Source organism: Nannospalax galili, unplaced genomic scaffold (genome assembly GCF_000622305.1).
Source record: "Nannospalax galili isolate Female #2095 unplaced genomic scaffold, S.galili_v1.0 scaffold538, whole genome shotgun sequence".
Taxonomy (NCBI): domain Eukaryota; kingdom Metazoa; phylum Chordata; class Mammalia; order Rodentia; family Spalacidae; genus Nannospalax; species Nannospalax galili.
The window spans coordinates 1,908,521-1,927,955 of NW_008343842.1; the positions used below are offsets into that span (position 1 = coordinate 1,908,521).

At 45.6% G+C, this 19,435-nt stretch overlaps 1 protein-coding gene across 5 annotated transcripts in view; it reads right to left on the bottom strand.

Moving 5' to 3' along the window:
- Rnf8 (ring finger protein 8) overlaps positions 1-19,435 on the bottom strand; it is a 51,222-nt gene that overhangs the window by 9,366 nt on the left and 22,421 nt on the right. For 4 of the 5 annotated variants that reach the window (XM_029566945.1, XM_029566946.1, XM_029566947.1 and 1 more), the window contains 5 exons: positions 18,017-18,757; positions 15,959-16,021; positions 11,896-11,985; positions 8,414-8,521; positions 6,703-6,907 (listed from right to left, as the gene is read on the bottom strand). In XM_029566945.1, the coding sequence (XP_029422805.1) occupies positions 6,703-6,907; positions 8,414-8,521; positions 11,896-11,985; positions 15,959-16,021; positions 18,017-18,757 (1,207 nt within the window). Of the gene's footprint in view, positions 1-1,499; positions 1,929-6,702; positions 6,908-8,413; positions 8,522-11,895; positions 11,986-15,958; positions 16,022-18,016; positions 18,758-19,435 lie in introns of those variants that run through there. The other variant, XM_008840054.3, reaches the window with a different exon arrangement.

Below are 19,435 nucleotides of genomic sequence, written 5' to 3' on the forward strand. Positions count from 1 at the left end.
AGTACAGGAGATTGAACCTAGGGCCACAAACAGCATACACCTAGCAAGTGCTCTACCACTGAGCCACACCCCCCAGCCCTCTAAAAGTATCTCACTCAGTAATTAGGGAAGGCAGCTGTGCTTAGCACTATACACTACTGCTCACTCAGTAATTATGGGGAGAAAGAAGGAAATGAAGACTAGGGACTGCAGAGTCAGAATATGAACAGTATGTAGAAAAATAAAAAATAAAGGGGCTGGAGAGATGGTTCAGCAGTTAAGAACACTGGTTGTTCTTGCAGAAGATCCGGGTTTGAGTTCCAGCAGCCACATGGCAGCTAACAACTGTCCGTAACTCCAGTTCCAGGAGATCTGATGCCCTTTTCTAGCCAGTGTAGGCACTTTATGTACATAGTATTCTCACATATATGCAGACAAAACTCTCATACACATAAAGTAAAAATAAAGAAATGCTTAATAATCACAAAGATGTTAGGTCATACTCAAAGTGCAGTGCATGGCCATAAAAAATAAAAATAAAGCCGGGCGTGGTGGTGCACACCTTTAATCTCAGCACTTGGGAGGCAGAGGCAGGTGAGATCAAGACCAGCCTGGTCTACATACAAGAGTTTCCAACTATTAACAGGCTATACAAAACTAAAACTAGAGAGGGCTAGGAAGAGAGCTCAATCCATAAAGTGTTTACCATGCATGTATGACGACCTGAGTTTGATCTTTGGAAACCATATAAAAAGCCAGGTGTGGCAATGCATGCCTATAATCCCAGCACTGGGAGGCAGACACAGGAAGATCTCTAGGACTCAGTGGCCAGCCAGCCAGGACTACCTGGCAAGCTCCAGGCTTACGACCTGTCTTAAAAAACAAGGTGGACACTTGGGAGGCTGAGGCAGGAGAATCTCTGAGTTGGAAGCCACCCTACATAGTGAGCTTTAGGTTAGCCAGGGCTACAGAGTGAGACCCTGTCTTAAACAAACAAACAAAAAAAAAACAAAATTCAGCCAAGGTTGTTACCTAAGGAGAACCCCAGGCTGACCTCTGGCCTCCACATGCAATGTGTACCCTCCCTCCCTAGAACTTAAAAAAGAAAGGCTCTCTTGGTGATGGTAGAGAGGGAATCATGGAGTAATGCTGCAACTCTATAGTAAGAGGGTCATCTGTGTCAGATGACCACTCTTCAACTTCTGGTACTTTCCCTCATTTCATCACATCACCACTGGTACCACTTTCATTCTAAGCTTTCCGGAAACACCCTCCAAGCGGCAGCTGAAGAGAACAATTCTCCTACTCCAAACAAGGTAAGCAGTGACTCTCCTCCAGAATAAAAAGACACGGCCGAAAGCCCAGCAGCTGTGCCATGAACTCGGCAGCCTGACGTTCACTTGAAGTCTATCACCTGACACAGTCACTTTCTTGGCTGCAATCTATGCGCTGCCAGTGTTTACCTGTGAGACTGTCTGGAGCTGATGGAAAAGAAGGCAAACACACCAAGGCCCAGCTGAGCAACTGATAGGTTTTACATTTTATTTCCAAGAAACGACATCTTGTTTTCACAAAGAAGAGGTAAACCAGACTCAAAATACAGGCTGTCCTCGGGGGTGGCCATAGGGTGCACCCAGCTGTCCAAAATGAATGCCACAGGGGTGCACAAGGTATCAAAAATAATCAACAAATTAAAACAACAGAATCAACCCATTTAACATGTAGTCAGTGCCGGAGTCCCACTGGTACTTTAGACATTGACGTCAGCAGGGCTGGCACCATGGAAGGCCAGCGACGCAGGGCTTGCTAACTCAATCTCTGCACCTCATGGCTTCTCAGGTGACAACCAGAGAATGAGGGCCCAGGGACTCCCCCAGACCACTCCAAGCTGCCACTGCTCTGGAGTCTCTCAGTGTCCTTGAAGCACAATCGTCACGACAGTCTCTTTGCTTTGGAGAGAAAGAGAAAGAAATGAAGGAGCCTGTGCTTCTCCCCTTCCCCCTTCCCTCCCTGCGGCCTGTTTCTTCCCGACAACAACCAGTGTAAAGGGAGAAAATAAGTCAGTGCTTCACACTTGGCCTTGCTGGGAGCTGGACCTGTGGGTGGATGGCATCCTAGCTGCTCCAGCAGCAACAGGAGTCCACCTGCCAGCCTGCAACAGTCTTCACCTTTGGGGCACCAGGGCAGGCTCAGCAGTCCTGCACTGGACCACGAGAGTACATATTTAAATGTGAGGTGGGCAGGTACTCAAGGTTGGCCCTAGACCTCTAGTTGGGCACTGCATGGTTCTCTCAAACTCAACTGTCTATGTATCTGGGGTGTGATGAAGGAGGGTGGACATGTGGGATGTTATTCTCCTAAAATGAGGAAACTACCGCCGAGAAGGCAGTTCCCATGATGCTCTTGTCATTTCTTTTTGTGCATGTGCACGTGTACACAGGTAAGCATGTGTGCTATGCATGTGAGTGTGGAAGCCAGAAGAAGTCAACCTTGGGTGTCCTTCAGGGGCCTTCCACCTAGTTTCCTTGTTTTGTTTTTTGGTCTTTTTGAGATAGGGTCTCCCTGTAGGCCCAGCTGGCCTTGAACTCACAGAGTTCAAATGCGAAGCATTTGAAAAATCCAACGTGACCAGCTTTTGATTTACCCCGTCTGACAAGGAAGACAGACCCCACCCCCACGAGAGTACATATTTAAATGTGAGGTGGGCAGGTACTCAAGGTTGGCCCTAGACCTCTAGTTGGGCACTGCATGGTTCTCTCAAACTCAACTGTCTATGCATCTGGGGTGTGATGAAGGAGGGTGGACATGTGGGATGTTATTCTCCTAAACTGAGGAAACTACCGCCGAGAAGGCAGTTCCCATGATGCTCTTGTCATTTCTTTTTGTGCATGTGCACGTGTACACAGGTAAGCATGCGTGCTATGCATGTGAGTGTGGAAGCCAGAAGAAGTCAACCTTGGGTGTCCTTCAGGGGCCTTCCACCTAGTTTCCTTGTTTTGTTTTTTGGTCTTTTTGAGATAGGGTCTCCCTGTAGGCCCAGCTGGCCTTGAACTCACAGAGCTCTGCCTGCCTCTGCCTCCTGAGTGCTGGGATTAAAGGCATGTGCCACCATTCCCAGCAAAGCATAAAATTTTTAAAAATCAGAAGTTTAAAGAGTATGAGAGCATGCATGGGGTGCCTCCGTTCCATGGACCAGCTGGGGCATTGCCCCTAGGCAAACAGAGCTCCACAGACACTGGAATGATGATGTCATGCAAATAACAGTCCAGGACAAGACTGACAGGGTTCAAGCACCTGCTGACAAATATTCTCTGCAGTGAGACTGGGCAGACCCCTCCCTCACTGTTGCTACCGCCAGGCGTTCCTTTACAAGGCTGTCTTGCAACAAAAGAAGCCTGTGCTTTAATCCCAGCACTCAGGAGGCAGAGGCAGTAAGATCTCTGTGAAATCAAGGCCAGCCAGCCTGGTCTACATAGTGAGTTCCAGGCCAGCCAGGGCAACAGGGAGACAGTCGTCGTCCCAAAGTTATCTATCCATCCAAAGTTACTGTACTATCTAGATCGGAAGTTTCTTTGGAGTCAATGATAATAGGAAATCACACACCGGACCAGCACACTAGTGTGGCAAATGTTTTAGGATTAGCAGAAAAAAGGAGGAGGAATCACCATGGAGAGAAGCAAAGCTTAAGAGTGCTCACATGCTTGTCACCTATTAGTATTTAAGAGGAGGAGGCATAGGGGAGGGGAGGGGAGGAGGAAATACCTGACAAAAGGAAGACTGTTCCCTCCCCTCACCAGCTCCCCTACAAGGAATTTCAGAAAAATCTTTTCCTTTCAGAAGACTCCAGTGTCAATACTATGCACAGCTGCAATTACTCCCGGTACAAATACTTGAGCTGAATGTAGGTTATCTGCCCCAGCTCCAGAGAATGCTTTGTTCAACTCTGGATCCAGCTTCCTAAAGCCTCCTCCTCTCCTCAGGCTCCACAGAGTTTGTAAAAGATCAATACTAAGCTTAAGCCACGAGGTACTATTCTCACTGAGACCTGGAACGTCAAGACAACAACCAGCCAAGGAAGCTGATGAAGGGGGCTACTCTGGGCGAAATCAGTACAGGCTAATCTGCAGGGGCAACCCCATGCTGTCACAGGCTAGGCCTACCTCTCTGAATCTCTGATAACAGCAGTCCCTGCCCTGGGCCCAGATACAGTGTCAGAACTGACAACCAAATGCTTTGACAATTTCCAGAGCCTAGAATTTAAAAAAAAAATTCTCATGCACTAAGGATTAAACCAGCTTTCAACTGGCCCCAGAACATTCAAGGAGAGTTGGTATTTAATTGAGAATTTTCTCTAAAGCCTACACTGCAGCTCACTAAAGACGCTGCCGGCTCTGGCACATCCCTCCCTAAATCAGGTTTTAGAACTTGCTGTCTGTCTCTAGGGAAAGCCTCAAAGCTGCACTTGTTGCCAGAACTGCAGAAACTGAAATGGCGGCCAGCATGCTGTGAGCACGCATATGCCACGGCCGTGCTCTTGAGTCCCCTTCTGCTGCCAGAAGGGGCCAGGGGAAGCCTGTTCAGCCTTTGGAGAGAGGGACAGAGGGCTTCTGGTATTTACTCTGCACAAGTAACTCTATGTAAGGGGAAACAGAGGTGAACTTAAAACATGGGGCTCTTCTGTCTCTTTCTAATGCTTCCAGAAGCTATGACTGTTTAGACTGGTGAGAAGGAACAAGCAGTGAGCGGGGGCAAAGAACGTCCAAAGGTGTCCCCACCCCACACAGACAACAGACTTGCACTCAAAGGTCTGAACGTGACCCTAATCAAATCTGGTTCCCAGGTCATACATTGCTCAGCTCAGAAAAGGAAGTAGGAAGAAAAAAGAAGCGTTCTCACAGCCCAGTGGAGACCTTCACCTTGGCTGTTCTGCAAGTCCAGTACCATGTGAATATGATCCCATGTGGGCCACAAGAGGTAGGGTCGGGAAACGCCACCGCTCTCTCAGGCCTGTGTGATTCCACGCAATTTCCTCTGCTTGGGAAACTAATGCCCAGGGACCCTGTTCGGCACAGCTCGAATGTCACTTCTGCCCAGCTACAGCCAGTGGTCCTTCCTCTGAGTCCCACAGCACCCTGCTGTCACCTCACTCCTCGCCTTGGTGCCCATTCCACTGGATGGCTGTGCTCCTCCAGAACCCACTAGATGCTTCTCTCTCTTCATCTGCATGTCCAGTGTCATGTTCTCATGGGATGACAGGGCGGAAATGCAGAGCAGCCAGACTCTGCCGGAATCAAGGGGGCCTTGGAGGTAAAAACTTGGGGGGCTCCAAGCTAAGTATTAAAGACTGAGTACAAAAGCAGGAATCAGAAAAAGAGCAAACACTTCTTCTTCCCAGGGTCAGAATATAGTTCTTGAGAGTAACCAGCTGAGGCACACTTCCTGCTTAACATCTACACTGGCCAGCTCTGGCTCCGTGATGAACTTGGAGCCTGCTCTCTGGGTGACCAACTGAAACCAGTTACACATCACTGCTGCTTATGAATTAGTATCAGACTCCCGTCCCTACCTCAAGTAGTGTCAGCTGCTGAAGGGCTCAGGAGAAGGAAAGCAATGAACATAACACCCAATTCTTTTACAATTTGGCCTTTAAGGCCTCCTAGCTTCTCTGGACCTAGAGAAGGGTACAACTCAAACCACACATAACTCCTGGTTTCCAATAGCCAGTGATATCCTTAGGCAACAGTTCAAGTCCAACGGGCCTATTACATGTAGTCAACTGATGTCACAACACTAGCTCTGAAACTTTCCCAGAAGCCAGTGCTTCACTAGCTTAGAGACTAAACATGAGGACCACAGCACCCTGCTTTCTGCACAATGTGTCTATTCAATAACCAATATTCCTACCCAGTAGTTCCCTTGTTTTGCTTCAAGAGACAGTCTTTTTTTTCTTTGTCTTTTTGAGACAGGGTCTCCCTATAGCCCCAGCTGTCCTGGAACTCACTATGTAGACCAGGCTGGCCTTGAACTCACAGAGATCCACCTGCCTCTGCCTCCCATGTGCTGAGATTAAAGGCATGCGCCACCATGCCCAGCTAACAGAGTCTTTTAAAACCTACTAGGCTCCCCAAGGATAAAACAGCAGGATTATAGTTGTATCTCTTTAGGCTTAACACTATGTTCATGTTTTTTGAGGGGGGAGGATATACAGTACTGGGGACTGAACCCAGGGCCTTGTGCATGCTAGGTAAGCACTACTGAGCTGAACCCTAGCCCACACTGTGGCTCTTACAGGCAGTCTGCTCTATGTGTTTCTTCAGGTATTCTCCAAGTTGTGAATCTGACTTGCATACATCCTATTTATAACTGTCAACTCAAATGGCAGAACGACGCTGTCTTCAGCAATAGCACCATCTGGTGATCCACACAGCAAGCCATCTGACTGTCTCTAGTCACAGCTTTCTTCTACTGCCCTCCTACAACCAAAGCTCACGCACACACTAAGCTTTCCACCTCCTGGATGTTCAAACTGAAGAGGCTAATGCCACCTCGGTTCTTTCCTACACAATTATTTGAGCTCCCTTCCTCTCCCATTTCTCCTTCCTGTCCTTAACTCACACATCATTTACTTAACTCTATTCCCCAGGCCCTCTCCCCTCCAAAAAATCTGTTGAAGTTTAGAATTGAGTCCCCTGTGAAGGGGTACTAATTCTCAAACCCACGCACCTTTTCTGTCCCGGATAAGGGCACTCCGTTGTTCTTTCACTTCTGAGCTCAGATTATCCACCATCTTATTAATGCAGTTGTCCAGAACCAGGGAGTGGGTTTTAGATTCGATGTCCTTTCGACAAATGGGACACTCGACCTTCCGCTTCATCCATTCACTGATACAGTAGGAGCAGAAACTGTGGGCACAGTTCAAGGTGACAGCCTATAGCGTGAATGAAACACGTGAATCAGTGTTCCTCATTTCCTCAAAGCTAGAACAGGAGCACATTTCCAAGCCAAAGCGAAGGCCACCACAGTCCCATCTCACAAGGCATATTGGAGTCATTCCCCGGGAGTACAGTGGAGTGGAAGCTTCCTACTGAATGGTCTACTTCCTCCCTTCTCAAAGGACATAAACTGATTTGAGGCCACAGATTCAGGCCCCAGGTAGGTCGACCAGCTTTTTGTTCTACCAACTGCCAACATGAGTTACAAATAAGCGGCACTGGACAGAGGCAGAGGGCATGTGAACGTTGTGTGACAAACACACCACCAGTTCTTTTATGAGAACAAAGTTATGTTCTGCTCCTGCTAAACTGAAATCTCAATTTGAATAACCAAGGAGAACACACACTGAACACTGAGCATGCAGAATCATAGGGGTAACATCTCCAAGAACAGTTACAAAACAAGTAGTACTAAAAGTCCATCAAGTATTGCTGGTAAAAATGAACTACAGACTGTAGAGAGGTTCATGACACTGCCTGAACCCCTAGGTAAACTAAAAAGAAGATGCTGTGTGAGACTCTCCTGGTCAGGTTTTTTCAAATGCCAAATTCAGCTTACAAAACTAGAAAAGATCTTACACTGAAAAAAAAAGTAAGATCTTGTTTGCTAGACTGTTATGAGATAAGCTCTTATAACCAAGACTGAAAAGGAAGCATCTAAGACTGACTCTAAGGTAAGCACTGAAGAGGAGGCAGTAGTACACAGAGATCGACATGCTTACCTCTTCTGTGTCTGTGTGGATGCCCAGGTAAGCTAATGGACCACCCATTTCCATACCCCTTTCCCTGTCTTCCTCTGCTGGCTTCCATGGCCTGTCAAAGCAATGCTTCTTCACAGCAGGGAATCATCAGACTAGAAACTATGCAGAAAACTATGACCTGGACTCAAAGTGGATCCATGATAAAAGAAACTGTCTTTCCAAGAAAGAGTCTTCCGAAGGCTAATCGACCGAACCTCCCTGGAGACTGCCACAGACAAGGAAGCCTGTTTCAAAGGCATCTAAAAAGAACTGCTACTTAACAGCCTAAGTTTAACACTCTTAGTCCAAAATGAAATTCTTCACAAATGGAATTAATGAAAACTAAAAGAACAGGTACAAAAATATGACAAAGTAACAAATGGCATGTCCTGAAATATATTCAGATTGGTCCCTGAATTCCCATAGTGACCGCACAATCAATGGCATTCACCACCTGCTTCAAAGGCTGCACTACAAGCCTGCTCCTAGCACTGTGCCCACTCAGAGTAAGGAAAGAACAGCTTCACATTTCTAATGCTATGTGGCCCTGGCAGACGTTTACTACAGCTAAAATGCTAAATAAATATTTAAGAAGAAAAAAGGAGAGTGAAGGGAAGGAAGACTCCCTGCAACAGCACTGCCTGCGGGGCTCCTGCACCACTGAGGCTTGGTATGGGTAGGAGGGGCACCGTTCATACTTAACTCGATGAAGTACTCTGAGCAAATGATGCACTGGAGCTCGTTCTCCAGCACATCATTCATGTGGCTAAGAACTTCCTCCTTCTGGGCTTGCACCTTCTCCTTCTCCTCCTGCAAAGACACACGGTACCACCTGTCATTAGGGCAAACCAGCGGGACTCAGAGCAGGACAGGGAGCGAGGTCAATGAGTGGAATAGGATCCCGAGAAGCCTAAACTAAAAACTCCCTCTGGTGCAGCTACAGGAGAATGAAATGCCTTCCCTTAGGGTGCTGAGGCTTCCCATTCCTAATACAGAACTCTAAGCTTATTTTCTTTCCTCACTTGTTATGGTCAAAACGTCTGCATCTACCCAAAATTCCCAGTGAAACCTAACCCCCAATGGGACAGTATTAAGAGGTGAGGCCTTGGGGCTGGAGAGATGGCTCAGTGGCTAAAAGCACTTGCTGCTCTTCCCGAGGACAATTCGGTTTCCAGCACCCACATCCAGCTGCAGCTGCAGGAGGTCCAATACCCTTTCCTGGTGTTCAGGCACCAGTGTGTGCGCACACACACACACACACAGAGGTGAGGCACTGAGTGTGGTGGTGCATGCCTGAAGGCACTCAGGACTCTGGAGGCAGAGGCAAGGTGATCTCTGTGAGCTTGAGGCTACCAGTGCTGTGTAGTAGAACTGGTGGCCTAAAAAAAGGCTAAGGCACTCATTTTCACCTTTCATCACGTGAAGACACAGCGAGAAGCATCATCTATGAACTAAAAACCATGTCCCTGCCAGACATCACATCTGCCAACACCTTCAAGTTGGGACCTCCCAGCCTGCAGAACTTGGAAAAATTATTTTATTTTATTTTATTTTATTTATTTATTTTTTTTTTGGTCGTTTTGAAGCAGGGTCTCCCTGTAGCCCCAGCTGTCCTGGAACTTACTATGTAGACCAGGCTGGCCTTGAACACACAACAGAGATCCACCTGCCTCTGCCTCCCAACTCCCGGCTGGAAAAATAATTTTATAGAATTAGTTAGCTATCTAGATGATGGTGTTCTAACTCTAACAGCCTGGATGGACTAAAACACTACCTTTTCAGTGTTTGCATTATATGCACTTTTTGTTTCTTTTCCTGAAAGTAGTCAAATGGAAGAAAAAAAACCGGTAGCCCTGAAATATTCTACAGCAAGTTGTAATCTGAGTAACAAAACCCTTCCCCCAAACTAAAAAGATACAAAAGAAGATTCAAAGAACACTAGGGAGAGGCAGGAGGCTGAGTTAGTTACAAGGTTCCTGGTGCTTTGGCAGCTGCCTCTTCTAGAATGTTAGAGTAATACCTATATCCCCTGAGGCAGGAGGAGGCTGGAGGGACCGCCTCCTGAGGTGGGCTCAGGCTCTAAGCTCTGTGGTGCTTGCCACTTCCCATTCTGTTCTTGTGTTTTCCCCAGGAGTCCAGAACACCTGTGGACATGTTTTTAGAAAGGATCCTAGTTATGCACTTTTCAAGTATTCAGTTAGGTTAGTCACTTCGTCCCCTAGACAGAGGGCAACAGGAGTCCCTAAGTGGGAGAAAACTCCATTTAGGAAAATTCCAAATGGTTGGTTCAGTTTCCATTTTATTTTCTCTTCTAATTAAAACAGACTGTTAAACTGCTTGGGGCAGGAAGGAAATACAGACTCATTTCTAAAGTTAAGTTCTCCCAGAATTTTTAAGCAACTGGATTTGAAAATATGTGGTAAGGACAGGCATGGTGGCGCACCCCTCGGGAAGCAGAGACAGGCAGATCTCAGTGAGATCAAGGCCAGCCTCATCTACACAGTGAGTTCTAGACCAGCTGGGGCTACAGGAAGACCCTGTATCAAAAAGCGAAACAAAAAGTGGTAGAACCAAGTGACAGCAACTGTGCAGTCGGATCAGGAGTTCAAGGTCATGTCTGGCTACATAGCCAATTTGAGTCCAGCCTGGGGAATGAGATCCCATCTCAAAAATAAATACACAAACATAAAATAAGTAAAGTATTCTGAGTTCAGGCCAGCCTGGGATACATAGTGAAATTCTGTCTCAGAAAAAAAAAAAAAAGAAATAAAATGTACTGGTAGGGGTTGCAGCTCAGTGAGAGAGAGCTCGCCTAGCATGTGTAAGGCCTAGATCCATCCCTAGCACAGAGAGGAAAAAAAAAAAAAAAAAAAAGGACCGTTTTTTTTGCAGGTCTGGAAGAAGGTACCAAGGGATTAACAAAGGACAAGGCTATCAAGCCAGCTGAGGCAGGGGCTGGGGTAGCAGCGCTAGTCCCTTGCACCCCACTCCAGTCATGTGAAGTGGTGTGAGATGTGCAGTCTGATGCAGCCCTCAGTTCAGGTCAGAAAACTGCTGACCTGGGGCTGGAGAGATGGCTCAACAGTTGAGAACACTGACTGTTCTTGCAGAAGACCCAGGTTCGAATCCCAGCACCTACATGGCAGCTAACAACTGTCAATAAGTCCAGTTCCAGGGGCTCTGACAGACTCTTCTCTCCTCCTCGGGCACTGCATGACATGGGTGCACTTACCTACATGCAGGCAATACATGCATACACATAAAATAAAAATAAAAGCCAGGCATGGTGGCGCATGCCTTTAATCCCAGCACTCGGGAGGCAGAGGCTGGCAGATCTCTGTGAGTTCAAGGCCAGCTTGGTCTACGTAGTGACTCAGGATAGCTGGGGCTACAGAGAGACCCTGTCTCAAAAAGACCAAATAAATAAATAAATAAATAAATAAATAAATATTAAAAATTAAAAAAGAAAACTGCTGATCTGTAGGCTAGGTCAGCCTATATATGTGTTCAGTTTGGACTTTATGATATTTTAAAACAACAAAAAAACCCTGAATTTAGACATGTAAAACATCGTATGATTTCCTATAAATATGTATATTTTTTATGGTTATTTGAGTTTAAAAAAAAAATGGAACTTGTTGACAATACTTGAAAATCGGGGTATTTCACTGAAACACCTGGACCTGGACCTGCTGTGGAAGTCAGATCTGACAAAACTGGGCTTGCATTTCTGGCTAGGAAGCACCAGTCCTCATCCTCACAGCCCCTCCGGGCTCTCATGCTCCGGCTTCTTTACTCACTTTTATGACTGCTGACCCTGGCAGGCACTTAAATCTGCATCCACAATTTAAGAGTTCTACAGATCTGATGGGAGAATTACCGAATGAAGGAAGGAGCTACACAGCTTACTTAGTCTGCATTAGTGACACACCCTGAATCAGTCTGATAGAACAGAATGGTAAAGGATAGAATACAGGACGTGTAAGTCCATCCCAGCATTTAGTTTCTGGAAAAGGAAGGAAATCAATGCTGCCTATAGGTTTGAATAACTTTACAGATTATTTCCCCAGAGGCCAGGGACAGACATAATCTCTCTCTTCATTTACCATAGCAACCCCACACTGTTGGAAATGCTGAGTTGTATGTACTAACCAAATTCTAAACCTTCATCTTCTTTCCAGTACCTTGGTCTGCTCCAATTCTTTGTTCTTGGCTTGAATGATTTTCTCAAAGTCCTTCCTGCTGCGATTTAGCTCTTCCATTAGAGCCCGATGCTGCAGAAACAGCAGACAAACCATTAGGATAAGCTATACACCAACCTCCTTTTAGCCACACCCTTTGCTTCCTCCTCTGGTAAGGGACTTTGGTTCAGAGACCAATGAATTCACACACACACACACACACACACACACACACACACACACACACACAGCCTTCTTTGTATTCAGGATACGTATCTCCCTGATGCTTTTTTTCATGGAAGGGGATAGGCAGGGAGGGAGGCTATCATATCTATTAGTCCCTTTGGAACTAACAACCTCAGTGGCCAACCAAGCTGCTATAAGTCAGATGAGAGTAGCAGGTCAAATATGGCAGGTTTGGAAAGGGAGCCAATAGGACCACACCCTTCAGAATGAGCTCTATACTGGGCATGGTGGTGCAGGCCTTTTAATCCCAACTGGTCTACATAGTGAGTTCCAGGCCAGCTGGGGCTACAGGGAGACCCTGTCTCAAAAAGATGCAAAACAAAAACAAAAACATAAGGAACTTTATTAAGAGAGTGCCTTGTGACCAGAGGCAGGGGTGGCATGATCAGGCCATGGGGTAGGGGAGCACTGTGAAGAGCATTAGCAGAGATACAGCATTATGAGGTACAAGAGGGGACTGAGAATTGAGAGCCTTCCCCTTTCAAATATCTGGAGAGGAGCTTCATTAGGAGAGAGAGCTGCAGGGGGGGAGAATGGCAGAAAGCCACCATGCACGGCATGATGGAGGTGGGATATGACATGAAGAAAAAGCCTTCAGGAGCTGGAGACATGGCTCAGTGGTTAAGAGCACTGGCTGCTTTTGCAGAGGATCGGGGTTTGATTCCCAGCATCCACACCTCAGCTAACAACTGTCTGTAACTCCAGTTCCAGAGGATCTGATACCCCCTCCTGACCTCTGTAGGCACTGCATGACATGGATGCACATACATACATTCAAGAAATATTTATGCACTTAAAAAATAAAATTTTAAAAAATATTTTATTATATATATATATATATATATATATACTTTTTTGGGGGGTGGTCTATTTCATTACAGCTTTAACATATTCACTAGCACACTCCAGAGCAAGGACACATCTCTTTCAAAAGTGGATGTAAATTTTTAGGTTCACAGTTGAATTAACCTGGCTTATTTATTATTTTTATTTTATGTGTATGAGTATATTGCCTGCATTTGTGTAAGTGCACCTGTGTCATGTAATGCCTGCAGAGGTCAGAAAAAGGCCAATCCTTTGGAACTGGAGTTATGGACAGTTGTTAGCTGCCATGTGGGTGCTGAGAATCGAACCCAGGTTCTCTGCAAGAGCAGCCAGCACTCTTAACCACTGAGCTATCTCTCCAAAAAATTTTTAAAAAGTCTTCAAAATCCCACAAAGAAAGGTTTTCAAGGGTGTCAGGAAGTCCAGACCACATGATCTAGTTTGCAGTACTGGGTAGGACCATACATTAAAACCCCAATTGCAACTGGGGATGGGCTGGGTTTGCCTACCCCCAATACCTGTGTGCTTTAACCTTCACAGCCTGGGACCAGTCTGGCAAGGGGTATGTCCTGAGTTCTGAGAGAGAGAACGGTAGCTAGAAGGTCTGTGATCTAGCACAAATCAACTAAGAACCTTCCCTGCTTTCTGTAGGATCTGATTCTGTATGTTTGGCTTGGAGCCAAGGGATATGCATCTTACTAAAAAAGCACCAAGTGTTTTGAGACGCAATGCTTAAAAACTAGTAAAACTTTGAAGCTATTCAGCACTAAGAGGAATTTTTAAGAATACTCAGAGGGGTCTGGAGAGATAGCCCAGTGGTTAAGAGCACTGGCTGCTCTTTCAGAGGACCTGGCTTTGGTTCCCAGAACCTACATGATGGTTAACCCTTTGACACCTCAGTTCTAGGGAATCTGACATCATCTGGGCTCCATGAGCATTGCATGACATGGGTGCACTTACATACATATAGGCAAAACACTCATACACATAAAAGTAAATAAATAAAATTTAAAAAATAAATGAAAAAAATTAAAGAGAATACTCAGAGGGAAATGGGATTCAGGAAAACCAGGTGTTTTTTTTTTTTTTTTTTCAATGAAATAAATTATTACTCTTCTATAAATCCTATACTACAGGAAGGCATTGTTGTGTGAACCTGGCCAGTGCCTTCTGGAAGCTGGCATGTTCAGGAGCCAACTGGATTCACTGTGACTGACTGCCTACACCAAATGTCAACAGGCTCCATATCTATGAAACATAATTTCTGGGTTACAAGTGTGGTTCAGTGGTAGACCACATGTATGCAGGAGGCCTTGGGTTTGACCCAAGGAAAGGAAGGACTCAGAAGGACACAGGAGGAAGAAAGAAGGAAAGGAGGCAAGCAAGTCAGAAAGTCAACTGTGGGGCCTTCATGCACAGGAACAGCTGACACTCTGGACTCTCACCCTGAACCCTTTCTAAAACAAGTAAGGCTAAGTGTTTCTGTAAGGATATTAGTCAAGAAACACGTCTATATACACGTGGCTCTAAGAGCAAAAGAGTCAGAAGGCCTGCATCTGCATCTTAACCACTGATTTATGTTCCTTACCTTTCTTACCCATAAAATGGAAAAACAAGTGACCCTCCTACCAGTGCTGATAAGAAAATAGGCATCCAGAAAGGTCGTCAGAGCCTGTATAGATGCCTGGGAAAGAGGACAACTTCAGAGGACCAGCAGGGTCAAACAGAAATCAATTACCACTGGAGCTGAGACCAACATGATGGTATAGAAGCGACTACTGAAGGCATGACCCAGCTTTCCTGTCTGTCCTAAAGCAGGGTGAGGTGCTGTAGGTGCAAGAGAACCTGGTGAAGCCTAAAGACTTCCAAGGAGCAGAATCCTATTCTCCAGCCAGTTTCAAAACAACACTTAAATATTAGTTTAAAAATACCCATGTAAGAGCTGGCGATATGGCACAGTGGGTGGGTGGGTAAAGATGTTTGCCACACAAGCTTGATGACTCAAGTTTGATCCCTAGAACCCACATGGAAGGAAAGAACTGACTCCCAGAAGTTGTCCTCCATATGCATACTGTGGCATATGAGTGCCCACACTCATATATACACACAACATACAATTCAATAAAAATTTATAAAAATACTCCAGTGGGAGAGGTGCTTGCCTTCCCTACAAAACAGACAAACTCAAACAATAAAACTCCAAAATTATAGAATTAATTTTCATCTAATTCTTTCCAAAGCTCTTTGTGCAACTCTCAAGAAAACTGAGGCAGGCTCCCTTGCACACATATAGTTCAGCACTGCTAAGGCAGGGAGACAGGTGCACAGTAAACAGACATAAAGAGGACCCCAGAGCGGATGTGTGTGTGATGTGCTCACCGCGCTCAAGGTTTTAGCCGGCTCACTAACCTTTTGACCAAACTTGCATCAAACTACCAATCATATCTAAGGATAAAAGATGAAGCAGCCTTTAAAGATGCAAAAGAATACATAAAGATAGCCAATTGAGAAGCAGTTAAGTTTAATAATTACAAAAAGGCATTTAAGGAATTTTTATGCTGTTACTATTCTGCTAAATCTATAGGTTGTGTTTTAAATTACACATTCTTAACATTCTCCAGTGTTTCCTAGATGGTCACAGCTTCGAGATCTCTGAGGACCAAGCCACAGCTAACATTCTCTAGAACGTGCCCTCTATTCTGGAAGTCCAGCCTCAACCCCAGAAAGCCTCCTAATTTCTACAGGCTCTGTTCCACCATCACCAGGGCAACTCTGCTCAGATGGAGATGTAAGCTTTCATGCTGAGACCTGACATATCTGTGAGGTTCCAAACCTCTAGCCTGATGGTGCGAGCATCTGCCACCTGCTCTGTTTGCAGACTGTTGATGCCACAGAGGCTTGGGCTAAGAGGCAGAGGCCATTGACGGCCATGTGAGGCCTGGCTGTTCCCCACACACAAACTGCAGTTTCTGTGAAGTGGAAGAGGTTAAGCTACCTCCTGCAAAGCCTGGGTCAGCTGTTGCTTCAAGTCCTCTTCTCCTTGCTCCTTCTCCAACCCCTGGAAAGTCAAACAAAACGGAAGGTTTCCCCTCAGACAACTGGAGAGAGAACAAAATCCTGCAACAAGCAGAGCAGAGCAGTAAGTGTGACATCTGGGAACTGCAGGGTGGGGAGCAGGCAGACAACTCCATTGTACCCCAAGCTGTTATCAGGAATGTTTGAGCAGCTTTATTTGCTCGCCCTCCCATGCTTTTCCTTTCGTTCACCACCCCATCTCTTCATTCCTAGTCACTGCCACTTTTAGCCAAGAGCTGCTCCTCGTCTCTCTGTGCCTGAGCTCATGCTATGTCTCTTCCACGAGTCATGCACATCACCATTAACCTATGTCCAGCCTCTTCCACAAGAACCATGTTCTTGCTTCTTCAAGAATTAATTACCTAAGGGAGGTGGTAGATTTCTACTCACTTATCATTTAATATATCAACTTGAAATTGTCTAGTTTATTTGATTTTGATATTGTTCTTCCAGTCTGTTAATGTAACACATGTTGTCTCTTCAGCAAGATAAACTACTTAACAATTCAAAACATTGGTTAGGCATTTTACAAACCAAGCAGAACTCAGGCAATATGGGTGCTCCAAAAACACAGCATGAAGCAGCAAGGCTTACCTGGGCTTCTAAACAAGGGGAGGGAGGGATCCTAACTCCCAGGCTCAGCGACAGAGGGAACAGCTCATACACAGGACGAGCTAGGCCTCAAGAAATTTATACATAATCTGAAGAAATTCTCTAAACTACTTTTCACATTAACTTTTTGCTACAGAGACTTTGCAACTGTATCTTGAAGCACACAGAACAGCTGCAAATGTTAATCACTGTTTCTGAACACACTATCCTCTAAAGAGAATTCTGCACTGATGAAGGTAAGACACTGAACAGTAGTTATTACCACCCTCTGTTAATTCCAAATGCTCTGGGCTGGATAAGGGAAGCAAAAGCTATAGACAAGCAATCAGCATACACCCTTAAAGCACCTATTTAATCCATGGCCTTTGCTAATCCTACAAGCTCAAGGCAATAGCAAAGATTAGAAGGAAATCTATAAATTTTTCAGAAATAAACCAACACTACTAGGGGCCATTCCTTGCCCTGAGAGACCCTAGCAAAAAATAAAGAGACTTTTCACTTCAGTTGTGATCAGTTCTTTGTTCTAAGTCAACAATGGGGAATTCTTGACATTCAACATTACCTGAACAGCTAGCTGGGTGGGAGTGACATGGGTCCGCCACACGGGAACTGGCATTTTGAGCAGGGACAGGATCAGCTCCAGTCTGAAGCTTTACAAAAAGTTTGCCATCTAAGCAAATGGCTTGCAGATGACAACAGGCTTGGTCTTCCCTTGACACCACTAAGCTATGTTACTTTACATTCCCATTAGTCGTGGTTCTGCCTCCTAATAAAGGAAGGTGGCTTACCACTCAACCAAACAAGAGTTGTCAGTGCCTGTCCATTTGCAAGCTGGTTGCTCAAGAGAAACTAAAACATTTTCCGTTCATTTTATACCTCCTAGGCTTCCTACAGAGCTGATAAATCTCATAGTTAACCTGCCAGGTATAAGGACAGAGTAACCAGTTGACTGGCACCAACTTTGGGGCTATTATGACTTGGCTTTGACCAGAGTATAGGTAGCCATGAGGCCAACTGTGGGCTTAACTGGAGTGCACTATGGTTTTGTTGCATCCTGATCTTCACCCAACTTCTCCCTAAAGTTACCCGGGATCTGAAATACTTCAGCTTTCCATCAGAAATCAGTTACAGCCCAGCTGGCTCTTCCAATCACTTTACCCATCTTGGCACCCTATCTGGCTCCCGATGTGATCAGCGTGCTGAAACTGTAACCCTTTTCAAAACTTCTTTATCTTAGTTTTCTGCTCTCACTCTGTCTCCTGTTCTCAGCATTTGGGCCCTGGTTCTGAGGCAACGCCAGTCAAAGGTTGTCAAAGCACTTGCCCTCCCACCCAAGCAGGGCACCCCTGCCTTCCCTGTATGCTACCTGGAGGTGCTGCTCCTCCTCCTGGAACGTCCTCTCCAGCTGCTCCACGCGCGCCTGCTGCTGAGCCTGCGCTGCGTACAGCTGAGACTGTAGGTCCTGCAGTTCCTTCTCCATTCTCACGATTTTCTTGGTGTTCCCCTTTCGGGTCTGCTTTTTCACATTGAGAACAGCTACTTGTTTTTCATGCATCTGGGTTTTCAGCTCCACAATCCTGGACATGGTCAACTTAAACAGCTCTAGGCTGCTCTGAGATGTTAAAAGGTTTGAGGTTTTCTGCTTCTTATGATGAAGCTCAATGACCTTTGGAGGAACAGAGTAAGTGTGAGACCTGGTGGTCTTCTCACTTGCCTCAAGAGAAGTCAATTTAGAATAAAAATATCCCAAGGGCTCACTTGTCCCTTCGCCTTTCCCATTTAACTTCACTGACTGACCAGGTACACTAGACACTTTACTTATTTTGCATGTGAAATGTGAAGGGCCCTCAGCGCCAAGACTCTCCAATCCATCTAAACTGAATTTCCTTTTCGTTCTCAAGCCTTTGTTCTTTTCCGCCGTCTGGTCATTCTTTGGGGCAAGATAGAGAGACATCTTCTCCCAGTCTTCCTCAGTCACTTCATACTCGTACTCCGCATTCTCCTTGTTTTCCAGAGGCACTCCAAGCTGGATACGGTCTCCCTGATGGATGAAGTAAGCCCGTAATGGTGCCAGACGCTCTCTGTTCAGCCAAACACCATTCAGACTCTGGGGAAAGGGAAAGAAAAACAAAATAAGCTCACGATTTTCCTCCTCTTAATGGAATTTCTCTCTTGCTGCTGCAAAACCTTCTGCCTTTTTAGAAGAACCCTTGAGAACAAATAGAAACGAAGGGTTCATAAAACCACCATCTTTGAAACAGCACTCTGTAAACGGTGCTTTGGCTTTTTACCACCACCATTTCACATTCATGCTTCCGCAGAGAACTGCCTCAAGAAGAGGCAAGAATCACCTCACCGCTGGTGGATGAATGATCAAAACACATGCAATAGCACTAAAGGAAACTGAATCAGTCCTATTCAGGAGTGGGGAAAAGTGCTTTAGGGAGGGAAGCAGCATCTAATGGCTAAGTTCAGGAGGCAGTCTTACCCAGGAAAGTAAGTTCGATTTCTGGATGTTGCCTTCAACACAATGAACAAGCACTTCCCAGTCCATAAAAACCAAAATACAATACATATATATATATATAATAATTTATTTTTATTTTATGTGTATGAGTGTATTGCCTGCATGTATGTGAATGCACCCATGTTGTACAATGCTGCCAAGGTCAGAAGAGACTGTTGGATTCCCCTAGAACTGAAGTTAAGTACGGTTTTTAGCCACCATGTGGGTGCTGGGAATCAAACCCAGGTCATCTGCAAGAGCAGTCAGTGCTCTTAACTG